We start from the raw sequence: 21,259 nt of genomic DNA on the forward strand, positions 1-21,259 counted from the left end.
CACACACACACACACACACACACACACATGCACACATGTGGTAATGCTTTATTTACAGCTAGCAAAGTCAGGGTATTTCTCCAGAATGGTCTGCAATATACCACTGTGGATAAAGTACTTTGCCATTTCTTGAACATTTCTGAGTGAGTTGTTTCTAAATTCATTAATTTTATCACACTCCAGTACATAATGACGCAGGGTGTGACAATAGTCCATCTGGCAAAGTTTACATTTCGTTTGGTCTACATCTGGTGGTGGTGATTTAACCTGCCAAAGATACTTGTAACCCAGCCGGAGCCGGGCAGTAGTGACATCCAAGAGTCTGCTTATTTTGTTGGATGCACCATAGACATGTGGCTCCTCCTGCATGATAGAATGATGATAGATGGACTCACTGGTGTCAATCTCCCTGAGCCTTAAGTCCATAAAATTCAGTTGAAGTTCTTTTCGTATTATTGTTCTCAAACTACTACCTGACAAGCCAAGATTGTAATCTACTCCCTCTTTGAAAGCATACAGCTTAGCCAATTTATCAGTTCTATCATGCATCTGAAGACCAATGTGAGATGGAATCCACAGCATGTGCACTCTGACTCCACTGTCCACAATCCTACCATACCTGTGTCTGGCTTCTGACACAAGCATGTCACAATTTATGCTTAATGAGTTGAGAGCATTTATGGATGACAGAGAATCAGTTACAATTAAACTGTCAATCTTTGATACATAGATGCATTTCAGTGCAAGGAGTATGGCAAACAGTTCTGTCTGAAGGGTAGAGGCCCAATTATTGATGCGTGCTCCAATTTCTTTAAGAGAGCCATCACTCTGTACGACAACAGCAGCACTACCAGCTGCACCAGTGGATTGGTGAACAGAACCATCAGCGTAAATAATTTGCGAGAGTGTGTGCTGTGTGATTAAGTTATCAATACAGCTTAAGGCCTCATGTTTGGCTTCAAGGCGAAGTTTTGGTTGTGATTTAAGAAGTAGTTTGGGGGGGAAATGGAGGAATGGTAGTTTGGAATGGGGTAATATTCCATGGAGCGGAGAAGTTAGTTAGTTTAATATGTTTATTATGCACCCCATACACATCCTACTTGACATAGATCATGTATCTGATTCATGCGGAGGTCGGTTCCAGTTTTTTCGATCCATCTGGAGGAGTGTTCACCAGTGCTGAGGAAAGTTTGGAGGGCTTCTGTGCAGGGGTTTGAATGAGCTTGCCTGAGCATATTAACCCCAATTAGGATATTTCTTTCAGTAACACGATCTCTGATGCTTGGAATATCAAGTTCTTTTTGCATATTTAAAATTTTGGCAGTACGAGGGCATCCTAAAATGATCCTCATTGCTTCGTTCTGCAGTTTTTCCAGCCCTCCAAGCTTCCAGTCAGACACAAGAGCAAGTAGTAGCGCAGCATAATCAACCAATGATCTAATATAAGCAAGATACATCATTTTCACAATTTTAACATTAGCACCATACCTGGAGTGAAGCCCTGCCACAACTAAGTGCTCTTAGTCGTTCTTTGTATTGGCGACAAAGTTTTGTTACAACAGGTCCAAGTAGTGGAACCTCAAAACCTAGATACCTGTATCTGCTTACATATTCTAGAAGAGACCCATCATGTAATTGGATCTGACGAACTGTGCCTCTCTGTCGAGGAGGACGCCTATTAAGTATCTTTGTTTTATCAGTAGAGATTATCAACCCCAGGTCCTGACACGAGGCTAGTACATGATTAAGAATGTTTTGGGTGTTGGAGAATCCGGTGGTGTGAATCATTATATCATCAGCAAAACTAATCACATAATGATGGGGCTGACTAGGCATAGCATTAAGTAATGCATTAATAAGAATATTGAACAGTGTGGGACTGAGCACACCTCCCTGTGGGGTTCCTAATTCAAAGTCTTTAGTTACACTTCTATGTCCCTGGAACAACACAGACGATTTTCTGTTGGACAGGTAGCCTTTAATCAAGCGGAGAAGCCATCCTCCAACATCCATTCTGGCAAGTTCACTAATGATTACATGTCGGTTGGCTACATCGAAAGCGGATTTAAGGTCAAGGAAGGTAGTGTATGAGCTGTCAGTGTGCAGGGTGAGAAAGGTGGCTATGCAATGATGCACGCTCCTTCCATGCATGAAACCATGTAACCGGGGAGACAAAAATTGTTTGATTCTGTACATGAGACGATTAAGAATCATTCTCTCAAATGTTTTACACAAGCAGCTAGTAAGAGATATTGGGCGAAATGCATTTTGTTGATTGGGCTTAGGAATTGGAATGATGAGGCTGTTGGTTCAAGATTGAGGGAGCTCCCCAGTTACATAGCTCATGTTATATAATTCAAGTAATGGATTACCTGGTACTCGACACAGCAATCTGAGTATGTTGTAAGTAATACCATCCTCACCAGGCGACGTGGAGTTGCCCTTAGTTAGTGCTGCATCAAGTTCATAATCAGTGAAAGGAATGTTGCAATCATCTGCCTTGCTGAGCATAAAGCAAACAAGTCTCTCCCTTGCATCATATTTGTCATTTAATTTTGCCTGTGTGGTACTGGGAAGATTGTCATAGCTAGATGTAGCAGCCCAAGCACTAACTCATTCGCCCTATGTAAGGGATGAGGGTGCGCGATCTGCCCAGTTCTGTTACCCTTATTTCTATTTATGTCCCTCCAAGCCCGGCTAAGTGGGGTGTGAGCATTAAGACCGTTGACAAATTTTAGAATGTAATGAAGGCAATCAGGTTTGATCCAAGAAAATGGAGGATAGGTCCAATTCCTTTGATTAAGAATCCCTCGACGGCATCAAGGTACCTTCCTTGAGGGAACCACTACACGTCACACTTGACCCTTATCCATAATTACTCTCGCATTTGCTTTGTCTACTTTCGTAAGGTGAGGTCTAGGAGCTTTCCTCAATTCATGGTATAACTTAACAAATCTTTGAGGACAATTGTGTTGGAGAGGTATACCATCAATTAAGGAAAGATTCTAGACTTCACCTTACGAAAGCAGACAAAGCAAATGCGATAGTAATTATGGACAAGGTAGATTATTGGGCAAAAATAAACATATTAGGAGACAGGGAAACTCACACGACTCTTTAGTTCTCCACTGTAACTCACCGATCAATGCGACGAGGACGAGGAGACTGGACCAGCCGTGAGGTCCCCCCAGCAGGAGGTTGGTCTTCTGGGGAAAGTAGTAGTTAGGTGTGTGTTGGTACCACCAGGCGGCGTCTTCCGGGGTGAGGTTCTTGTTTCCTGGACCTATGTAGCAGGTGGGAGGTTCATCACTGCTGTCGCCGCAGTGGTCAAAGCCGTCGCAGCGCAGCATCTTAGGTATACAGCGGTGGTTGTGACACATGAGGTCTGTCAGAGTGTAGCAACCTGTGGGAGGCGCACACGCAGTCTTACTTGCTAACCTTACATTATGTACTTATGGAAAAGCACTAAGCCCGTAGGGGATCGTACAGCGTCTGGGGAATGGGAAGTAATCAGGTTTAATTCAAGGAAAGAGAATAACTTCAGGTCATCATCAAAAGAACTTTATCAGTACTCGTATAAAAGGATAGGATAGTCTAATAAATTACTGGCACACGAAATGTGAAAAGTGGAGAGAAAGATATAGCCACACTGACCATATTAATAAACATCAACAGATAGCCATTCGGGTCATGAGAGAGAGATACTAACTACCCAAGTAGCTGAAGGAGGTGTAGACGATGGCCAGTTTGGAGTCCTTGGTAAACGCTCCCTTCAGTCTTACATAGAAGCCAGTATCAACAGCAGCTAGATATTCTTGTCCGCTGGTGGCTCCCTTCTCCCCCTGCAGCTCCTCCAGCAGGTAGTCTTCGCTCGTCACCCCCCGACGCACCTCCAGCCGCGTCCCCGACACTATCAAGCAAGTGCATGCACTAAGAATCTTAGTATATTAACTGTGGTACAGGTGAAGGTAGCAGTTGTGGTGATAACTGTGCTACGTCTGTAGCTTAGGTGGTGGTTGTGGTGATAATTGTGGTACCTCTGTACCTTAGGTGGTGGTTATGGAGATAACTATGGTACAGGGGGTACCTATGTAGCTCAGGTGGACGTTGTGATAAGTGATGACTTGTGAGTGTTGTTACATGCTGGTGGCGACAGATGGTTTATAACTTGCCTCTCACACCTTGTGAATACAGTGATACAGTTTTATCAGAGAAGTGCACATGTACAGTGATAGTGAGTTACGTAAATATTATATTACATAGACATAAGCACCATAGGTGCGCAGACAATAACTTGGTCATTACCGTAGATATAGGGTAGCTCGTACACTAGCAGCGGTGTACACAATACTGAACTACATATGTAATCACATTACTGAGCACCTTACAATTTTAACTATTTTAAGGCAGCATATTTTTTGCTACGTCTGTAGTACTTATTTAATGTTCATTTGTTTTAAAATTTTGCGCGCGCTGTTATGTTACACTTTGAAGGCCTAACATAAATATTGAAAATAATTACTATGGGAAAATTATATTTCAAAACTGTATATATCGTTATTCTAACATTTGAGTAAATCAAGATTAATGACCGCAATAATTAATACGTTTCTGAATTATAAATTATACACAGATTAATGAAGGCTGAATGTGCCCGGGGCTTCCTGTACGACCACCATTGTTGAAGACCTGTGTTTGTAATGAGTTCCCGCTCTGTGTGAGTCATTATGTCGCCTCGTGTACCCATGATACTCTCACTAATTCACAAATATTTTTACCAATATCATCGGATAGATGAGAAATTATCTCATCGGATAGAGAGAAATTATTATGATTAAAGAGGGTATATCAGCTGACCCCACACTTACCTGCCCAGGGTGTCCTCCATCTGACTGCAATTCCCTATTTTAATTTAAAATTTATTAGGGGGCATTGACATAAAAGACTGTGTGGGAAATGGGTTACAAAAGAGGCAACCTAAATAGCTCCAGAACAATGTGCATGTCCAGTATCGTGGTAATTACTGCAAATTTTTATATATAAGTGATACAATATTTGACGTTAGGAATTGTAAATGATTGAAGCCTAACATTCTTCAACTCATATTTTCTTCTATTTAACAATTTGCTTGAATTTGGCGATTACCATAATCAAGGAACAATGCTCACCCATGTCATCAAACTGGACGACCTTGATGGAGAGGTGAGACTTGAAGGCATAGTTCTGGGGAGGCTGGACGATCCACACACAGTCGTATATGGTATAGTTGGTGTCGTCCTTAGCCATGTTCATCATGGTGATGGTACCACCGAAGTTGGTGACGAATCCTCCACAGTCTGCCAGCGACAATCAATTAATCTCTCACACACAAACCAGTGTATTGGTTAACTTCCCCTCAAGAGGAAAGGGAGGACCTTCATTCTAGTGAAGGGTTCTTCAAGGAATTTTGATTACCCTCTTTCTCAGATGAAACCTCATAATTTCCCGTTTCTCAGGCGCATTCTGACCCTCCCGGATTTAGCGCTTCCCCATCAGTATATTGTGTTGCCTATATACAACATATATAGTAGGCTATAATTTAACAGATCTAGAATTATATTCTTAGCATGAAGTCACCATTAAGATCAAACACAAGTCAAGAATATTATGATAAATGTCATATAATGTTGAGAAATTTACTATTTGTGCGTCAACTGTAAATATAAACCCAGCTTAATTATCTGAGCTTACCTGTTATGGCTGGTTCAGCCGCCACGCTCTCTGCTCAAAATAAAAAAAATATGAGAAAAGTAGTGTATTAACATTTTATTAAAACAATATCCGTATAATGCTCCAGGCGGACATCAACCAAATCTTTCAGTGGGCTGCAGAAAACAATATGAAGTTCAACGATGAGAAATTTAAATTACTCAGATATGGTAAACGTGAGGAAATTAAATCTTCATCAGAGTACAAAACAAATTCTGGCCACAAAATAGAGCGAAACACCAACGTCAAAGACCTGGGAGTGATTATGTCGGAGGATCTCACCTTCAAGGACCATAACATTGTATCAATTGCATCTGCTAGAAAAATGACAGGATGGATAAAAAAAAATCCACAAAATGTCTAGTATATATCCACAAGGTTTCTTAGGATAAATCCACTATTTCCATAATCTACAAAGTTTATAGTATAAATCCACTAGGTTTCCAGAATCCAATAGGTTTCAAGTATAAATCTCCAAGGTTTCCTGACATATATCCATAAAATTTCTAGTATAAACTCATTTCCCGTGAAATATAGTACACAATAATTTTTAGTTTACAAAACGTGTTAACGTTAAATAACAAGCAAATAAAAAACTTTTGATATTAAACACGGATATTTTCGGAACTTAATGATGATTTTTCAATTAATCTAAATGTTTGTTCAAAATTCATATTTTTTCACCCTCAATACAAACTAAAGAAGAAAAAGGCACGATACCATGACTGGAACAATACACAAATAAATGGTCCAAGTCTGACCGAAACGTCGGGTTATTTGTCAAACTAAATTTTGATTAATTCACAGATACTATACACCTTGGAGAGGAAATTTGAGACTACGTTTCGGTTCATCCTGGACCATTATCAGGGCCATGACAAGCCAAAGTATCGTCTAAAGATTCCCGAACCAAAAATATGTTAGAACCTACCCACATTACTACACAAATACCAGCTTAAACAATGCAAAAAACAATAACCCATATATGTTTAGCGCTTACTATCAATATGTTCTAATAATGTAAAATATAAAGAGTGCTAAGCAATGGAATAAAAGTATTACAGGGAACAAGGGATGACCTGCATCGACGAAAGTGTAAAGTAGGTTGAAACCCCGAGCTGTCTCGCCGTTCCCACTGAACCTGACAGTTATGGTCGGCCCAGATGACACTAAGATGGGCGGCCTGAACACGTTACCATTGAAGACAGCCACGCGGGACCTGTTCGTGTCTTGTATCTGCAACAAGAGGAACAGACGTAGCTGGTCACCTTGAAGTAGGGAGTGAATTGTTGCATTTAAACGATTGTAACCAAATATAAACATGGAAATAGTTCATTATCAATGTAGGTGTGGATATTAAAATCTTGCGACCCAGTTCCTGGACCCATTACGAGTGTGGGAATTTATTGAGTTTCAAAGAAATCCCACAGGGTCATTGTAACAAGCAGTAGAGGTCTTTAATATCCACTCCAACAAAGTATGCTGTGGACGTCATGAGTCAGCACATTGATAAATTTACTCTGATATATTACAGGTTTTAGGTTGAATTATAGTGTTAGGAACTAATAATAGAATTAAAAAAATGTAGTTTTAGGCTTTAATGTGTTTACATTAGTTACAAACGAGTAGGGATATTAGATAGGTAGCGACACCTGGCGGTCCTCCAACGAATTAGTGACGGAGGTGGATGTTGGTAGCCATCTTTGAACGAGGCCCATGCTGAGAGCACCTCATTACAGTTTCTATCTTTTGCGTCCTACACAGTTTCCTAACGTTACCTGGCAGTTAACAACGTGCTTCAGAGGCCTTACAAGGAATCGTGGATACGAGTCTCTGCGCCAGATCCGTTGGTGATAACTATGTACTATATTTTGTCTGGAAAATACTGTATATATTTTCCAGAAATACAGTAGTTATTAAATGTAAATAGATGGCCATACTGTATTTAAAATTTATGTAATCGAAAACGGGAAGCTGCGCCTGCGCAGAAGGGGACTCGCCATCTTGGTTTTGAATTTTGTACAAACGTTGGTGTAATGGGAAGAATTTTTCGTGTTCTAGAGGTTAAAATTGTGTTGACACCTCTCAAATAGGAGGCGAAATTGGTGGATGTGCATTCCTGCATAACTTGAGATATCAGACGACTGGACAAGACAGCTCCAGGAACCTCAGATAAGCTCTCTAGATTTGTGTGTAATTCTGGCCAGCATTATTTTCATAGATTTAGTTAGAGTGAGGTTTTCTGAGTATGATACACACTAATCTCCAATCAAATTGGTGAGTGATATTAAGATATATTTTCCTTCTGTTATGTAATCGTGTATATATATAACCATTTATTATTTTTAATATACAGTCCACAAATTTATATATTTACCAGTATTCCTGGTGTATATATATTTCATTTAATTAATAGGTCCAGAGCAACTTGTGGTTATGACAGTGGTAGGTATCGAAGGGGGACATTTTTTGCGACCTAGGTGTCCCAAATTCCTACTTGTCTATGTAACATTGATAAATAATAATTATCTTTATCATTTACTGTTATGTACATAATGAGTTACATTCAGATAAATGCAATTTTCCACATTGTCCCTAGTAAGGTGGCCACTAATACTGGGATAGTTAACGTACAGTTAATAAGTGTGCCCATGACCAGCGATCAGGTAATTTGTAATTGATGTTTACTATAGTTTACAGTACAAGCCACTTGTGAGACTAATGTTAGGAGTCTCTGGGGACGGTGTCACCAGTCCTTGCTAGAGAGCTCACAGGGAGGCGGATATTACACATTTCGTGAGTTATAATTGTATACTGATTGTGAGGAGACGTTTGTAAGATTTGTTTGCCATATTACATGTTTGATTATGATACAGCATGCAACCCTGTCAGTTGATTTATATAATATTCATTATATTACTTGATTATGAGGAAGAAAAAATACATTAATCTTGCCAAGGTGCAAAGCGTTTGTGTTCCTTTCACACATTATGTTGCACATTTGTAGTTACCCCTCAATCTCATTCCTTCATAGGGTGCCTTGAGGGGGCTGTTAATCCAAGGAATTAGAGCTACTCATTTCTTCTTGATTAACTAAAATTCCTCAGGCGCTCCAAAATAGGATAACTTCATTCTGATGTCCTATACCCCATTCTTTCCATAACAGCATATCATCGTGCCCAATGACATTACATATCATCCATACACCATTCTTTTTCACCTTACACCTCCCAGGCACCATCGCCCAAACCATGACCTACCTCGACGAAGCTCCATGGTGAGAGTTGAAAGTCCTGAAAGTTGACTTTGATCCTGGCATTGGGTTCTTCTGCCTTCAGTTGATATTCCATCCAGTGCTCCTTTGGATACAGCTCTGGGAAAAAGGGCGTCTTTATGTATCCTTGCGTCACGTTCAGCTTGCCTCTGATCTGGTACTTGTTGCCTGCCATGTTAAAAAAAAAATCTATAAGATTTAGTTTGCGTAGCGTAAGGGATAATTATTTGTCATTACCACTTGTATGACCCCCAGTATGTAGGCGTAGCCGAGGAAATTTTTTCTCCCCAAACTCAATCCTCATTCCCTCCCATTCCCAAGCGCTGCATGGCCCTTACAGATTTATAGATTCCCATAAATCTAATTTCGAATTTCTTTCTCTTATTGGAAGAGGTTAGTAAAATGCACGAGCTTAACCTATGGAAATAAGATGCATATACACAATCAAGACATTTATTGAAGACGTTTCGCCACTTACAGCTTTATGGTTCCTAATACAGACAGCTAAGAAACAGCATATATAGGAGAGGTCAAGTGCAACCCAGAAAAACTAAGTCACTTGTCAGAAACGAGTTGGCGGAGCTTGAAATTGAGAAGCATCTTGCGTCACCTGGTAGCAGTGTTTTGGTTGGGAAGAATCAGTCTGAATACTAGAAATAATGATATTCACGTTTGTCTGATAGTGTTAGAAATCGAAATAATTGAGGTTTCTAGGTGCCGACGTCTCAATCTCGTTGATCAGTAGTATTGCTCCTTCCCACCTTATGATGTGATCATGTGTACTACGATGTTGGACATGTGTGTTGTTCATATAATCATGGCCGTAGGCGTTCTCGTTTCTCTGTTCCCCAATATGTTTGGTCATGGCCTTGCCTATTTTCCTCTATGTTTACTTGATTGCATACCAGTCCCGGTTTCTATGGAGCAGACTGGTTTCGATCTACCCAGGTCCTGGATTGTGGCCATAAAGCTGGTTGCTACTCTAGTATGGCTGCCCATGAGTGTTAGAGAAAAATGGCTGGTCACATTACTGAAGGGATAGACTACCTGTTGGAAGATCTTTCCTGTGTGTAGGACATACAGGGCTTAATGTTGATGTTTTGTATACCGAGTCTATTGGGGAAGATTACCAGTATGTCGTCGGTATAGGATTTTAGGATTAAAGTCACAAGAGGCGAAACGTCTCCTTCAATAAATGTCTTGACTAGTATATATGTCGATTCCCACAGTCTGTCGGTACTAACATACTTGCACCAATACAATGAGTTTGACCTAAATTTATTAAGAACTAATATAAGTTAAATTCTCATAGTAAGATTAACAGGAAAAGTCTTCCACGGGAAGAAGGTGAGAACATGATTAATAGAACTTAAAAACTAGAGGTATGTTGGACATTTTGGAAAGTCGACAAGTCATCATGTCAATACAAAGTGAATCCATTTTCTTAGCCACAGATATTGTAAATAGAACGAATCAATTCAGCTGTGTTCTTAGCTTCAGTGTCATCCTTAATGAGTATATAAACAGGAAAAAATCCCCAAAGACTTCTGTAACCATGGTAGAACAGCGGAATATGTTCCAAAATAAGGTAGCAAGTGCTATAACTACTAGGAACCTTGAAGCACATATGCAGAAAACGAAGTAATATAAACGGGGTGCTACCACCATAGCTCTGCTGTTGTCACTATAAATTCTGAAGACGGGACACGATAAACATAGCTCGGCTCCTGTAACTACAAATTGAAGATGTGATATCAGCAAACATAGTAGCTTTTGTGACTACAAATACTTGAACATAACCCATCAGCAAAGCTGCTCTTGTAACTACAAATGCTGAAAACGAGACACCACAAATACATTTCTGCCTCTGTTAGGTAGGTAAGGTTTGTCAGGAAACAGGACAAGTATTTCCTGTCCCTGTAACTACAAACACTGAAGACGGGACACCACGAATACAGTTCTGCTTCCGTAACTACAAAAAAAAAAAAAAAAAAGGTAATCACACAACTCACGCTTGGCAGTGATGGAGACGACGAAGGTGTCTTGGTAACTCCTAGTGTAGAGGAAATCGAGGATGACTTCCCTCGTCTGCGTGGCGAAGGTCTTAGGGGTGTGATCTCCCGTGGAACACACGTCAAGTCCACCTGCACCTCCGACGTAGGGCGGCTCTCGCACCCTCAGGTAATCACATCTGTGCCATGGGAAGTAAGGAGATATGCGAGTCATATTCGCTGCGATATGTGTACTGCGGCCTGGGAGATGTCTTGAGAGACACTATAGACTCCTGACACGTTCGTTTCAAAATTGTACGAAGAGTGAGAATAATTTTTATTATAAACTTTACCCTTTCTTCCCTCCCTTCCCTAGCTCTCCTACCCTCACCTGCAAGAGTCATCGTGTGAGCACGAGGGAAGGTTCACCTTCTGAAAGGTGAACTCCAGATGGCAGTCCGGGCAGGTAAAAAACTCTGCCCCGCACCGGAAGGCTTGACTCAGAGAGGTGATTATTTCCGCTTCGGGTTCCTGGCTCAGTGAAGTGGCCTGACCAGTCTCTAGTTCCTGGTTCTGTGAAGTGGTTTGACCAGTTTGTGGTTCCTGGTTCAGTGAAGTGGTCTCATCCGTACCTGGTGACGGTTAATGGTGAGGCTTGTAATACTGATGATTGTGGTCATTCATGGTGATGATTTATAATAATGATGATAATTGAGATTTTCTTAAATCTTTATTGAACTAACTTACAGAAAGTAATAAGTATATTTTCATAATTATGAAGACTCTCTCCCTCTCTATCAACGTGGGGAGAGAGGAGGGAATTCTTTTCTCAACCGAGCCATGCGCTTATGGAGACTTCGAAGAACTGGGTTATGGGGGGGGGGTCACCCTGTTTAAACAAGATCAAGCCTCCACCCTGCGATGATTGACCCAAATGGTTTGTCGCTTCATGTAAAACAATACTGTTGTATTCACATTCTGCATCGGCTAGAGACTGTAACCCAGTTATGACCCCTTTTTTTATATTTTTAATTGCAATAAATATTTCTTTTGGAGATTGTATTTCTTACTGTACTGTGTACAACTGTATAAAGAAATTGTAAAATACGAAATGACTAATATTCCTCTCTGGTGATGAAACAGTGCTCAGTGTGACCTCTGTAATCCTGTTTTCTACTCTACCGCTCACCCTTTGGGGCCTAGTTCCTAGGCTTTTTGTGGATCCATATGCTCTCGCGCTACCGTCCACAGGATGGATATGGGGTGCACAATAAACTAGCCACTTCGGTGGTAAAATCTAAAAAAATCTAATCGCTCACAGTTTGAGCTGCGAGTGCGTAATAAACTAGCCGCCCAGACTGCAGGACTAAACTAACACTTTGTGCTGAATGACTTATACGGATTCACCGCTTCCAGTACATAAGTACATAGTTGTTTACTCACTGGTTTCTTTGTCATCATCCTGGTGGTCCAGCAGCTGTAGCGGGTGTACAGGAGTCACCTTCACTGAGGATGGTGTGACAGGTGGAGGCGCTGCAGTAGTGGGAGGAGGAGGCTGGCGCGTGTGTGGTGGTTCCTCCAGTGTGTGGAAGCTCTTCTCGTGTGAGTGAGGAAGCAGGTGGTTGGTGAGAGCAGAGATGAGCAGAGAGGTAATGTTGTGACTGTAGCGAGGCTTACGAGCACCCACCTGCTGCGGGCCCTCCCTCCTGCTGCTCCAGGGAATAACACACAGGAAGAATTGTTAGGCATAGAAATTAGGTAGTAATCGAATTTATAATGCATTTAATATTTAACCATTTAAGTCTGAGGTCACGACTTAACAGTAACTCTTAATGTTGTCCTATGTTTCTGCCCCAGCACCTGTGACTACCGTAGAAGAAAATAGCCGTCGGAAAAACATTTACATTCTCTCTCTCTCTCCATAAAGCTGTAACTCGTGGCAGAAGCCTTGAAAGCTGCTACTATGCTCTGTATGTAACCTCATGTACATAGTTTAACACGTCAGGTTGCTGACGCCATGCTCACGCGGAGTAGTTCTTGGCTCTGCCCTATGTAACAAAAGTATTATATTGACATTACACATCTGACACCAGCTCCATTGCCTTGTCCCCTCAGGAAAGGTTCCTTGATGTTGGCGAGGGGCTCTTGATTTAGGGAATTGGATCTGTGCTCCAGTTCCCCGAATTAAGCCTGAATGCCTTCCACATCCCCCCAGGCGCTGTATAATCCATTGTCTTGTAAACCTAAAAGCTCTCTTCACTACATAATTACTACCTTACTAATGTTAAGTAAACCTAGACAACTCTCCTCACTACATAAACCAACATGGTTCCACCTATGTAACTAAGATACCTCTTCCAACCACAGAATATGGGAGACGAAATCTGACCTGTGACTTCGGACGGGGCGGTGGTAGGTGGGATGACTGCTGGATAGCGTCCTGGTGGCGATCCTGGGAAAGGCAGGGAGGCTCACGTTGGAGGCGCCGACAAAGGCCTTCGTGCCAGCCTCCAGGTAGAACTTGCGTCCATCCATCTGGCGACACAAGTCCCCATGGATGACGTTCACTGGTGCCGCCGCAGTTGTCAGTGCTAACATTAGTAACGCTGCCACGTCTGCAGGAAGGTGGTGAAGGTGAGAAATAGATTGTAAGGGAGACAGGTAGTGAAGGTGATGCAGTAGATTATAAGTGAGAAGGGTGATGAAAGTGAGAAATATGTTCTAGGGAAGACAGTGAAGGCGAGGCACAAAGGTTGCAAGTTAGAAAGGTTGTGACGATGAGGCAGGTAGATGGTAGAATCTACTCCCCTTGTTTCCACTCGCTTAGTCCTTGCCTTACCTGTCGGCCAAGACTCATTTTTCCTTAACCCTCACTCAAAAGAGCTTTGCTGTTACGACTCGCTCAATCCCCGCCGGTACCGTGGTTTGTTATATTCATATATACGTGTATGATTATAGTCTCAGAAGGTACGTGTCACTCTTCATACAGTACATAAAGTACGTCCTTCCCTGCTTTCGTGTCTTAGGGACAGTTGATTGTTTTGTGGTCATACAACGCCCTCGGAGTGGAAGAAATTGAGAGGTAATTAAGTTTGATGCGAGGACGTGGAGGGTAGCTTTAATTCCTTGGATAAAGTGTGCTTTACCTGCATCAGCGCAATTACATCTTCCCTTGAAGGAACCCACTGAAATAGCTTTAAACTTCACTACCCCTTCCTGTCTTGGGGTCAGCAGCCCCTCACAACCTAGTCCGTCATATAGGGTCAACAGCTCCTTCACCACAAAGACCGTCCCAGGGGGTCAACAGCTCCCTCACCATCTAGGTCTGCCCACAGGGGTCAACAAGCGCCCCTCACCACCTTGGTCTGCTCACCGGGGGGAGGGGGGGGGGTTCTGCAGGCGCCCCTTATCACATGGAACTACAATAACAGTTCTGATAAAACCGAAAGATTCCAGGCTAAATCTCCGAGCCGGCGAAATGTATATGGAAGGTTTCCCTACACCCCTTCGCCCCTGCCCACCTAACAGCAGAAGTAGGTACCCGTATCTTACAGCCAACTGTTACGGAGTTCATTCGGGAACAGTTTGCTGTGTAAATTTGCAAGAAACTAGTCCTGCTGGAATCATAACCTGGTCGTATAATCGCATTTAATAAAAAGGTCTGCTTGTTAGGTTAAAGGACGCAGATGCAACTAATGCGACATTTTTATGGCAACGTTTCGCTGTCCAGGAGCTTGACAAAGCTCCAGGAGAGCGAAACGTTGCCACAGTAAAATATCTCGTTAGTTGCATCTGTGTAATTTTACCTAATATTTTGTCGGTAATCCTACCATATAGCTGGTGCTACACTGTTTTCCAGCACTTGTGGGAGCACCGCCTCACTCCAACCACCCGGAGCTCCACTACTACGACTTATAATTGTCAGTATTTACAAAGTCAAGTACCCACTTGTGTACACCCTCGTGAATAATTATCCAACCGTCTGTTAACCCATGTGAAGGTTTGACGCACCATATGTCACCCACTTTAAGTTACACTTACAAAGTAACTAGTGATGCTCTGATGACACAAATTAATCATAGTAAATTAAACATCACCTTTACACATAACCTTTATACATAAAGCGCTCAACCTATAGGCAGTTGTAATAGCAGTGGCGACTTCAGACCTTCCATTCGGGTTGAATTTAGGAGTGACAGTCTAGTTGATAGGGCAGCTAGGGGACTATTATATTATTATTATTATTATTATTATTATTATTATTATTATTATTATTATTATTACTTGGGAGGGTTCTGGGGAGGCTTCAGCCCCCTTGGCATCGCCACTGGTTAGTAGTTATAATGTAAAGATTTATATTTATATATTAGATTAATATATTTATAATTACTTTCCTACTGTACAACTATGATATACTACTCCTTAGTATTAATTAGAATGTAAGCCAATAATGTTAAGTTGGCCCATAATGACTAGGCATAATAGAGGCTCTCTTTGCATTGCAACCCACTATTGTAAATACACAATCTCAATGTACTGTTTGCAAAGACATTAAATAAATAAATAAATATATCAAAAGATATAGGGAGGGTGAGTCTCCTACCAGTCGAGATCATTGCTTCGCTAGGCTGCTGATCTTCAGCGTTAACTCACAACCCTCTGCTGCTGCTGCTGCTGCTCCTGCACCTCAGACAACACTCGCTGTCGATGGGTATATCTTAAGAGCCAACAAAAATCGGTCACCTAAGTTATATAGATTCGTTAACTATGTGATGTTACAAAAACTTAACTGGCATATTTAAACCTCATCGATCACATTTTACAAGGGATTTTATTCCGAGCTTGCCTTGAGCTGAGCAAGTTCAGTTTACTTATCTCATTATTTAGGAAAACGTTAAAGTTACTAAAACTGCCTTAGCCATTTGGAAACGCTTGCGGCTGGCAGTGTGTAGCATTGTCATGTATATCCAAGTTAAAATACAAAAGACTTTGATAAAAATTGATCAGATCCACGGGTAACTGTTGTCATTAATATATAACTCACAAATTTGGAAATTTATACTCTTCTTCACTGCAGACTTTTGTCTGGATGAGTGGCAAATGCACAGGATTTTCAATAACATATGAACGATGTTCTTAGATTGATCACTATTTTCTTCCTTTGGTGAACGGGTTAGCACTACTGTTGAGTACTGGCTACTGTAGTCACAGTGGTAATCGTCGCAAAAACAGAAGTCGTTGGTAGGTTTTAGTCACGGAAACTCTCATAGTCTGTTAGACACTCGTTCACACCTTACTGTCTGTCTACCTGGCCACACCACTCACCCTCCCTGCTAATTGGATTCTCACCTGCCCTCCCCCACCGCCTTGTTACCTTGACCCTAAACTGCCATCTAAGTGAATATTGCGCATTCTCCTCTTGTAATGTACCATCTTGGAAAATTACACATCGTTGTTGTTGTTATTATTATTATTATTATTAGTAGTAGTAGTAGCAGTACTAGTAGTAATAGTAGTACTAGTATAGTCGTAATATTAATATGTGATCTGACCTGTGACGCTCAGTGTTTTGCCATGAACATCCAGAGAAGTGTTCTAGGGATAGTATACTAGTGGTGGTCCAGCCGAGGTTAATATAGTGTGAAGGATAACATTGATGGAGTCAGGTTAATATTGTGTGAAGGATAACATTGATGGAGTCAGGTTAATATTGTGTGAAGGATAACATTGATGGAGTCAGGTTAATATTGTGTGAAGGATAACATTGATGGAGTCAGGTTAATATTGTGTGAAGGATAACATTGATGGAGTCAGGTTAATATTGTGTGAAGGATAACATTGATGGAGTCAGGTTAATATTGTGTGAAGGATAACATTGATGGAGTCAGGTTAATATAGTGTGAAGGATAACATTGATGGAGTCAGGTTAATATTGTGTGAAGGATAACATTGATGGAGTCAGGTTAATATTGTGTGAAGGATAACATTGATGGAGTCAGGTTAATATTGTGTGAAGGATAACATTGATGGAGTCAGGTTAATATTGTGTGAAGGATAACATTGCAAAACACTGAGTCAGTTTCACTTGGGAGGTTTCATATGAGCATTGTAGATAACATGTGAGGGAAGATCCCCTTCCCCCTCCCTCACTGTCCTATGGCTTTTGTTAAAAAATACTGTTATTTTTATACGTTTTTATAGGGAAAGGAATCTACAATATAGTTTTCAGCTGTTTGAAAAAGTACTTATAGCTGACGTGTTCAACATGTGTGTTGAATTACGTCAGAAGTGGTGATGTAGGTGGTACTTGTTGTAGTGGTGATGATACTTGCTGCAGTGGTGATGTAGTTGATACTTGTTGTAGTGGTGATGTAGTTGGTACTTGTTGTAGTGGTGATGTTGATACTTGCTGCAGTGGTGTAGTTGATACTTGCTGCAGTGGTGATGTAGTTGATACTTGTTGTAGTGGTGATGTTGATACTTGCTGCAGTGATGTAGTTGATACTTGTGCAGTGGTGATGTAGTTGATACTTGTTGTAGTGGTGATGTAGTTGGTACTTGTTGTAGTGGTGATGTTGATACTTGCTGCAGTGATGTAGTTGATACTTGCTGCAGTGGTGATGTAGTTGATACTTGTTGTAGTGGTGATGTAGTTGATACTTGTTGTAGTGGTGATGTTGATACTTGCTGCAGTGGTGTAGTTGATACTTGCTGCAGTGGTGATGTAGTTGATACTTGTTGTAGTGGTGATGTAGTTGGTACTTGTTGTAGTGGTGATGTTGATACTTGCTGCAGTGATGTAGTTGATACTTGCTGCAGTGGTGATGTAGTTGATACTTGTTGTAGTGGTGATGTAGTTGGTACTTGTTGTAGTGGTGATGTAGTTGATACTTGTTGTAGTGGTGATGTTGATACTTGCTGCAGTGGTGTAGTTGATACTTGCTGCAGTGGTGATGTAGTTGATACTTGTTGTAGTGGTGATGTAGTTGGTACTTGTTGTAGTGGTGATGTTGATACTTGCTGCAGTGATGTAGTTGATACTTGCTGCAGTGGTGATGTAGTTGATACTTGTTGTAGTGGTGATGTAGTTGGTACTTGTTGTAGTGGTGATGTTGATACTTGCTGCAGTGGTGTAGTTGATACTTGCTGCAGTGGTGATGTAGTTGATACTTGTTGTAGTGGTGATGTTGATACTTGCTGCAGTGATGTAGTTGATACTTGTGCAGTGGTGATGTAGTTGATACTTGTTGTAGTGGTGATGTTGATACTTGCTGCAGTGATGTAGTTGATACTTGTTGTAGTGGTGATGTTGATACTTGCTGCAGTGATGTAGTTGATACTTGTTGTAGTGGTGATGTTGATACTTGCTGCAGTGGTGTAGTTGATACTTGTTGTAGTGGTGATGTAGTTGGTACTTGTTGTAGTGGTGATGTTGATACTTGCTGCAGTGATGTAGTTGATACTTGCTGCAGTGGTGATGTAGTTGATACTTGTTGTAGTGATGATGTAGTTGGTACTTGTTGTAGTGGTGATGTTGATACTTGCTGCAGTGATGCAGTTGATACTTGCTGCAGTGGTGATGTAGTTGATACTTGCTGCAGTGATGTAGTTGATACTTGTTGTAGTGGTGATGTTGATACTTGCTGCAGTGATGTAGTTGATACTTGTTGTAGTGGTGTAGTTGATACTTGTTGTAGTGGTGATGTAGTTGGTACTTGTTGTAGTGGTGATGTTGATACTTGCTGCAGTGATGTAGTTGATACTTGCTGCAGTGGTGATGTAGTTGATACTTGTTGTAGTGATGATGTAGTTGGTACTTGTTGTAGTGGTGATGTTGATACTTGCTGCAGTGATGTAGTTGATACTTGCTGCAGTGGTGATGTAGTTGATACTTGCTGCAGTGGTGTAGTTGATATTTGTTGTAGTGGTGATGTTGATACTTGCTGCAGTGATGTAGTTGATACTTGTTGTAGTGGTGATGTTGATACTTGCTGCAGTGGTGTAGTTGATACTTGCTGCAGTGATGTAGTTGATACTTGTTGTAGTGGTGATGTTGATACTTGCTGCAGTGATGTTGATACTTGCTGCAGTGGTGTAGTTGATACTTGCTGCAGTGATGTAGTTGATACTTGTTGTAGTGGTGATGTTGATACTTGCTGCAGTGATGTTGATACTTGCTGCAGTGGTGATGTAGTTGATACTTGCTGCAGTGATGTAGTTGATACTTGCTGCAGTGGTGATGTAGTTGATACTTGCTGCAGTGATGTAGTTGATACTTGTTGTAGTGGTGATGTTGATACTTGCTGCAGTGGTGTAGTTGATACTTGTTGTAGTGGTGATGCTGATACTTGCTGCAGTGATGTTGATACTTGCTGCAGTGGTGATGTAGTTGATACTTGCTGCAGTGATGTAGTTGATACTTGCTGCAGTGGTGATGTAGTTGATACTTGCTGCAGTGATGTAGTTGATACTTGCTGCAGTGATGTAGTTGATACTTGCTGCAGTGATGTAGTTGATACTTGCTGCAGTGATGTAGTTGATACTTGCTGCAGTGATGTAGTTGATACTTGCTGCAGTGATGTAGTTGATACTTGCTGCAGTGTTGATGTAGTTGATACTTGCTGCAGTGGTGATGTAGTTGATACTTGCTGCAGTGGTGATGTAGTTGATACTTGCTGCAGTGGTGATGTAGTTGATACTTGTTGTAGTGGTGATGTTGATACTTGCTGCAGTGGTGATGTTGATACTTGCTGCAGTGATGTAGTTGATACTTGTTGTAGTGGTGATGTTGATACTTGCTGCAGTGATGTAGTTGATACTTGCTGCAGCGGTGATGTAGTTGATACTTGTTGTAGTGGTGATGTTGATACTTGCTGCATTGGTGATGCTGATACTTGCTGCAGTGGTGATGTTGATACTTGCTGCAGTGGTGATGTTGATATTTGCTGCAGTGGTGATGTTGATACTTGCTGCAGTGGTGATGTTGATACTTGCTGCAGTGGTGATGTTGATACTTGATGTAGTAGTTATGTTGATACTTGCTGCAGTGGTGATGTTGATACTTGCTGTAGTGGTGATGTTGATACTTGCTGCAGTGGTGATGTTGATACTTGCTGCAGTGGTGATGTTGATACTTGCTGCAGTGATGTTGATACTTGCTGCAGTGGTGATGTTGATACTTGCTGTAGTGGTGATGTTGATACTTGCTGCAGTGGTGATGTAGTTGATACTTGCTGCAGTGGTGATGATACTTGCTGCAGTGGTGATACTTGCTGCAGTGGTGTTGATACTTGCTGCAGTGGTGATGTTGATACTTGCTGCAGTGGTGATGTTGATACTTGCTGTAGTCGTGGTGTTGATACTTCCTGCAGTGGTGATGTAGTTGATACTTGCTGCAGTGGTGATGTAGTTGGTACTTGTTGTAGTGGTGATGTAGTTGACACTTGCTGCAGTGATGTAGTTGATACTTGCTGCAGTGGTGATGTAGTTGATACTTGCTGCAGTGGTGATGTAGTTGATACTTGCTGCAGTGGTGATGTGGTTGATACTTGCTGCAGTGGTGATGTGGTTGATACTTGCTGCAGTGGTGATGTTGATACTTGCTGCAGTGGTGATGTTGATACTTGCTGCAGTGGTGATGTGGTTGATACTTGCTGCAGTGGTGATGTTGATACTTGCTGCAGTGGTGATGTTGATACTTGCTGCAGTGGTGATGTTGATACTTGCTGCAGTGGTGATGTTGATACTTGATGTAGTGGTTATGTTGATACTTGCTGCAGTGGTGATGTTGATACTTGCTGTAGTGGTGATGTTGATACTTGCTGCAGTGGTGATGTTGATACTTGCTGCAGTGGTGATGTTGATACTTGCTGCAGTGATGTTGATACTTGCTGCAGTGGTGATGTTGATACTTGCTGTAGTGGTGATGTTGATACTTGCTGCAGTGGTGATGTAGTTGATACTTGCTGCAGTGGTGATGATACTTGCTGCAGTGGTGATACTTGCTGCAGTGGTGTTGTTGATACTTGCTGCAGTGGTGATGTTGATACTTGCTGCAGTGGTGATGTTGATACTTGCTGTAGTCGTGATGTTGATACTTCCTGCAGTGGTGATGTAGTTGATACTTGCTGCAGTGGTGATGTAGTTGATGCTTGCTGCAGTGGTGATGTAGTTGATACTTGCTGCAGTGGTGATGTTGATACTTGCTGCAGTGGTGATGTTGATACTTGCTGCAGTGGTGATGTAG

The 21,259-nt window shown here is 41.5% G+C and overlaps 2 protein-coding genes across 5 annotated transcripts in view; one reads left to right on the forward strand and one right to left on the reverse strand.

The window, feature by feature from the left end:
- Culd (CUB and LDLa domain) overlaps window positions 1-16,324 on the reverse strand; it is a 32,799-nt gene extending 16,475 nt beyond the window's left edge. The window contains exons 1-12 of one of the 4 annotated variants that reach the window (XM_053775062.2): window positions 16,058-16,323; window positions 15,617-15,714; window positions 13,403-13,628; window positions 12,457-12,722; window positions 11,405-11,645; window positions 11,035-11,213; window positions 9,009-9,190; window positions 6,828-6,984; window positions 5,731-5,760; window positions 5,169-5,336; window positions 3,710-3,910; window positions 3,140-3,403 (exon numbers count right to left, since the gene is read on the reverse strand). In XM_053775062.2, the coding sequence (XP_053631037.2) occupies window positions 3,140-3,403; window positions 3,710-3,910; window positions 5,169-5,336; window positions 5,731-5,760; window positions 6,828-6,984; window positions 9,009-9,190; window positions 11,035-11,213; window positions 11,405-11,645; window positions 12,457-12,722; window positions 13,403-13,628; window positions 15,617-15,629 (1,927 nt within the window). In that variant the 5' untranslated portion in view covers window positions 15,630-15,714; window positions 16,058-16,323. Of the gene's footprint in view, window positions 1-3,139; window positions 3,404-3,709; window positions 3,911-5,168; window positions 5,337-5,730; window positions 5,761-6,827; window positions 6,985-9,008; window positions 9,191-11,034; window positions 11,214-11,404; window positions 11,646-12,456; window positions 12,723-13,402; window positions 13,629-14,843; window positions 14,937-15,616 lie in introns of those variants that run through there. The other 3 variants (XM_070084138.1, XM_053775061.2, XM_070084139.1) reach the window with 3 other exon arrangements.
- LOC128687572 (uncharacterized) overlaps window positions 13,531-21,259 on the forward strand; it is an 83,497-nt gene continuing 75,768 nt past the window's right edge. The window contains exon 1 of the mRNA XM_053775064.2: window positions 13,531-13,647. The gene's annotated coding sequence lies outside the window, so the exon portion shown is untranslated. The remainder of the gene's footprint in view (window positions 13,648-21,259) is intronic.

Source organism: Cherax quadricarinatus, chromosome 11, assembly GCF_038502225.1.
Source record: "Cherax quadricarinatus isolate ZL_2023a chromosome 11, ASM3850222v1, whole genome shotgun sequence".
Lineage (NCBI taxonomy): Eukaryota > Metazoa > Arthropoda > Malacostraca > Decapoda > Parastacidae > Cherax > Cherax quadricarinatus.